The following is a 4,334-nucleotide window of genomic DNA, read 5'->3' as shown; positions in this document are numbered from 1 at the left end:
ACAGTTCGAACAGCACTGGGGAACACGTCAGTTAAAGAGACGAAACACTGATCAGCTCATGAATGAGACAAGAGAACATGCTGCTGAGGAAGTGTGGAACCATCACGACCGGGGACTAGACCAAGAATGGGTGCTCAGGAGGGTTCAGGAAAATGTAAACAAACTAGGAACCCATCCAAGGGGTGACAGGCCCAAATCCCTATGGGTCTCCAAATGGTAGAAAAATTAGAAAAAGATAGTGGAAAAATCCAACCACGCAACCTAACTTTAAACTAGGAATGACAGTAATGTTCATTCACATTAGAAAGGCCGACAGTGTTTGTAATATAACTACTGGCGACAGTATCCTATTTGTATGCCAACTTTCATCTCAAGTATTCTACTTTTCTTTCCCCACAGACAGACAAGTGTTGTTCTTTACAGCAGACCTCTTTCCCTCTACATACCAATCTATCCACTCGCATAACTACTAAGTGGCTCACTGGTATATGTCTCATGCTTAATTGGCTGAGCTAGGCGTGGAATCCTGGAAACCACAACAGTCTGTACTTTGCTCCTGTATTTCAGGAATAACTGTCGCTAACCTGCCTCTGTCCGATTCCACCTTCTATGAAGTACACACAGAGGAGCAGTTCATTCTTTTGTAAAGGGATTGGTGGACTTTGTTCGAGATGCCATTTCAAAAGAAACGAGAAAAAAGAAAAACTAAGACCTGCACTGTAAAGCATTATATAGGAGTAGATTTATTACAGCTACTTCACATTTTAGAGAGTGCTACGGTGTCTCGGTAGGAGGCAGGAACCCGAGTTCCTCGTTCAGAAACAGGGTTGGAAACAGTCTCCCGATGGAGATCAAGTGGCTGTCATCTGCCTGGTCTCCTCAAGTATCGAGTGGGATCAGTTGAGGGCTGAGCAAAAGTGGGGACTGGGAAGATGACGAGAAAATATAACTTTTCGGTAGATTGTCGAGGCCAAAGTCAGACTGAGGAGTGAACAGTGTGAAGGAGCAGTTGAGAGCCTCACGGTGTGGAAGGCATAAGGGTTAGAGGCGAGGTTGGCGAGATGCGGGTGCTGGTGTCTGAGGACCTATTGGATTTCGGGCCGTGTGTCCCTCAGCGTCTAGATTCCTGCTTCGTAGGTGATGAGACACTGCATGTAGCGTGTTCCCCTCAGAGACTACCACTTACGAGAGTGCCCATCATTATTTTTGGTGGCAAGGTAGCTGCTATTTTCCTGTAAGCAGAAGCCGCGGAAGAAAATGGTGGGATTAAGACCCGCCCCCGTCCCCGCCCCTTTTCGCTCCTGCTCCGCCCCTTCCCCGCCTTCTACGTGCCCCCCTTGCTTTGGTCGGTCTGCGCGGGCGCGCAAGGGGGACTCGGAAGTTCAGACGGAAGTGGCGTCAGGGGAGCTTTAGGGACTGAACCTGCAGTGTAAACAGAGAGGCTGCAAATCGCTTGTGGATGGTGTAGGCCGCTGCAGGCCACCATGAACCGGCTTCCGGATGATTACGACCCCTACGCGGTTGAAGAGCCTAGCGACGAGGATCCGGCTTTAAGCAGGTGGGCCCCTGCCCCACCCTGGCCCCCGAGGATTTGGGTCGAGGCCTGGCTTTGATCGCCTCACTCGTTGCGCCTGCCGAGCCTATGCAGACCCTAGCGGCTCGGGAGCCTGTCGTGCCTCACTGTCACTTGTGCGAGGCTAAAGGGCTTTCCTGATGGGGTCGCGCAGCCCCGGGGTGGGGCGGGGCCGATGTCTCCTGTAGGAAGAGGGATATTCCGGAATCACGGGGGATCGCGTGTAAATCTTCAAAAGCAATGAGATCGAAACCTACCTCTACAGCTTAGTAGCAGAGTGACGGAAGGCAAGTCACTTATCCTCGATTACTCACCTGTAAAATTGAACTATAATAACGTATAGTTGTATAAGCTATATAGCACAGTGTAACACACTACGTTTGTTGTGAGGCTCACAGGACTTAATGTGAAATGTCCATCTTGAAGACTAAACTGCCATAAACAGAAATAAGGGAATGTTGAATAGCCTTTTTTTTTTTTTTTAACGGGGACTGTTTTATGCTTGCTCTGAGCAACAGTGGGAAATCATAAGGTCCTTGTCTTCCAGAGGCTTATAGTATAATAAGGGTAATAAGATGAAGTACATATATCTTGGCAGTGCATTGTAGAAAATATTGACCTGAGATAGTCACAGAAGAAGGTTCGTGGTATTTCCAGAAGGGAGGTCTTTATTCTACCAGGGAAACTTGAAGCTATTTTGCCAAGAGATTTCCACACAAATTTAGTTATTTCTTAAGCTGTCAGCAAATCCTATTGTTAAACTTTAAAACATTCATTCTGTCCAAAGAAGCTTTCTGTAAAGCTGTGCTTTCATTAACAACGTTGGCCAGGTGTGGTGGCCCATGCCTGTAATCCCAGGACTTTGGGAGGCTAAGGCGGGAGAATCTCTTGAGCCTAGTAGTAAAGGAACAGCCTGGGCAACATAGTGAGACCTCATTTCTTAAAAAAAGAAAAAAAATACCAAAAGAACAATGTTTCCTCATATTGTCATGGGGAGACATTGGATGCATGGGAAATCATACTGCTGTTAAGATTTCTTTTGTGGGGAGTGAGGATGAATACCAGGATTCCCTACGAAAAAGAGTTTCAGTTAATGGGTCCTGTCTGTGAAAGGAGATATATATATGTCTTATTTATTTATTTATTTTGAGACAGAGTCTCACTCTGTCAGCCAGGCTGGAGTGCAGTGGCATGATCTTGGTTCACTGTAGCCTCCACCTCCTGGGTTCCAGCAATTCTCCTGTCTCAGCCTCCTGGGTAGCTGGGATTACAGGCACGAGCTACCACGCCCGGCTTATTTTTTGTATTTTTAGTAGAGACGGAGTTTCACCATGTTGGCCGGGCTGGTCTCGAACTCCTGACCTTAGGCGATCCGCCCACCTCAGGCTCCCAAAGTGCTAGGATTACAAGGATGGGCCACTGAGCCCAGCCTGTTGTATCATTTCTTTAAGGAAGCTTTATAATCCTGTGACAGTTGCCACTGGTAAGGTAACTGTAAAGATAAATATTATAAAAACATAACAGTGTTATCAGACAATATTGCCCGTTGAAGGCTCTGAGCCAAATGGTTATTATTTTAAAAAGGGAGATTAGTGTTAGAGAGGTGTCTGTCAGGATTTAATTTTACACTATTTATAAGCTAATACATTGTAGCCTGTTACTGTTTCACGGTAGCTGACCGAAGACATGAGACTCCTGGGTCAAAGATAAGACTACACATAGCACAGCAAGCAGCATGAGCATCATGTTTGTGTGGCTTGCTCTTGCTTGTCAACCCTACAGGTATTATGCTGATGGTCCTAGAAGAATGCTGCACATTCAGTGGGTTGGCATCGTGGCTAAAGAATACTTGAGCTTGGAGAATCCACCTCTTTCATGGCAGACAGTAAATACACCTGCTCTTTGTCCTGGAAGGAGACATTATCTCATTCCTCAAGGTTGTTTGTTGCAAACACAATCCTGAGAAATGGCTGGAGTGAACAGTGGTCAGAACCTTGCATTCTTGGCATACTTAACTTGCATATCCAGTGTCCATGATTTATTATTGCCTTTCCCAGTAGTGCTGAAAACTGAGACTTTGGTTGAAATAATCAAAAGAATTGAAGAAAATTTGTAGAAAAAATAACTCTCGCTTTGTGATTCAGTTTTTTTAAATTAAACATTTTATTTTGAAGTTTTTGTAGATTCACATTCAGTTATAAGAAATAATACAGGTCTGGTGCAGTGGCTCACACCTGTAATCCCTGCACTTTGGGAGGCCAAGGCAGGAGAATCACTTGAACTCAAGAGTTCAAGATCAGCCTGAGCAACATGATGAAATCATGTCTCTACCAAAAATACAAAATATTAGCTGGGTATGGGGGTGCATATCTGTGGTAATGGTGGGAGGGTGAGGCAGTTGGTTGGCTTGAGCCTGGGAGGCAGAGGTTTCAGTGAGCCAAGATGGCACCATTGCACTCCAGCCTGGGCAACACAGTGAGACCCCCATCTCAGAAAAAAAATAATAATAATAATACAGAGAGATCCTGTGTACCCTTTCTCCAGTTTCCTCCAGTGTTAACATACTACAAAACTATAGTGCAGTATCACAACCAGGATATCTATCTATTTATAGATCTATCTATGTATTTTTTGAGACGGATTCTGAATCCTGAGGCAGGAGAATTGCTTGAACCCAGGAGGCGGAGGTTGCAGTGAGCAGAAATCATGCCACTGTACTACAGCGTGGGTGACAAGAGCGAGACTCTATCTCAAAAAAAAG

At 45.5% G+C, this 4,334-nt stretch overlaps 1 protein-coding gene across 1 annotated transcript in view; it reads left to right on the top strand.

The window, feature by feature from the left end:
• The first annotated feature begins 1,352 nt into the window (after window positions 1-1,352).
• EAPP (E2F-associated phosphoprotein) overlaps window positions 1,353-4,334 on the top strand; it is a 50,767-nt gene continuing 47,785 nt past the window's right edge. The window contains exon 1 of the mRNA XM_011992294.1: window positions 1,353-1,558. Within this exon, the coding sequence (XP_011847684.1) occupies window positions 1,485-1,558 (74 nt within the window). The 5' untranslated portion in view covers window positions 1,353-1,484. The remainder of the gene's footprint in view (window positions 1,559-4,334) is intronic.

This window comes from Mandrillus leucophaeus, unplaced genomic scaffold, assembly GCF_000951045.1.
Source record: "Mandrillus leucophaeus isolate KB7577 unplaced genomic scaffold, Mleu.le_1.0 Scaffold409, whole genome shotgun sequence".
Taxonomy (NCBI): domain Eukaryota; kingdom Metazoa; phylum Chordata; class Mammalia; order Primates; family Cercopithecidae; genus Mandrillus; species Mandrillus leucophaeus.
The sequence above is the reverse complement of the archived record's forward strand: the minus strand, read 5'-3'. Positions and strand labels throughout refer to the sequence as shown.